The 398-nt window shown below is 53.3% G+C and overlaps 2 protein-coding genes across 2 annotated transcripts in view; one reads left to right on the forward strand and one right to left on the reverse strand.

Moving 5' to 3' along the window:
• Positions 1 to 73, reverse strand: part of EMH_0039760 (uncharacterized protein) — a gene marked incomplete at both ends in the record, with an annotated part of 517 nt that extends 444 nt beyond the window's left edge. The window contains one exon of the mRNA XM_013495436.1: positions 1 to 73. Within this exon, the coding sequence (XP_013350890.1) occupies positions 1 to 73 (73 nt within the window).
• Positions 74 to 148: 75 nt separating this feature from the next.
• EMH_0039770 (uncharacterized protein) overlaps positions 149 to 398 on the forward strand; it is a gene marked incomplete at both ends in the record, with an annotated part of 3,032 nt that continues 2,782 nt past the window's right edge. Inside the window, one exon of the mRNA XM_013495437.1 lies at positions 149 to 199. Within this exon, the coding sequence (XP_013350891.1) occupies positions 149 to 199 (51 nt within the window). The remainder of the gene's footprint in view (positions 200 to 398) is intronic.

Genomic DNA, 398 nt, shown 5'->3' on the forward strand with positions numbered 1-398 from the left:
AGCTGCTGCTGCTGCTGCTGATCCTGCTGCTGCTGCTGCTGCTGCTGCTGCTGGTGGATCGGATTCGTTGCATGCAACAGAAGGCTGCGGGGAGACAGAAGAGACAGCAGCAAATGTATCTGTCTCCTTGCCGCTGCTGCATATGCAGATGAGAGAAGGAGACAGTGCAGCAGCAGCACAAAGAGACAAAAAGGAGACAGTACGTGGGGTCTCCCCGCATATAAACGAACAAAATAAAACAGCAGCAGCAGCAGCAGCAGCAGCAGCTGTACATACCCTTGAAACCCTACAACAGCAGCAACAACACCAACAGCAGCAACAGCAACAACAGTTGCTGCAGCTTGGGCAGCAACAACAGCAGCAGCAGCAGCACCAGATGATGCTGCAGCACCAATTAC

This window comes from Eimeria mitis, genomic scaffold, assembly GCF_000499745.2.
Source record: "Eimeria mitis Houghton genomic scaffold, Emh_scaff1573, whole genome shotgun sequence".
NCBI lineage: Eukaryota > Apicomplexa > Conoidasida > Eucoccidiorida > Eimeriidae > Eimeria > Eimeria mitis.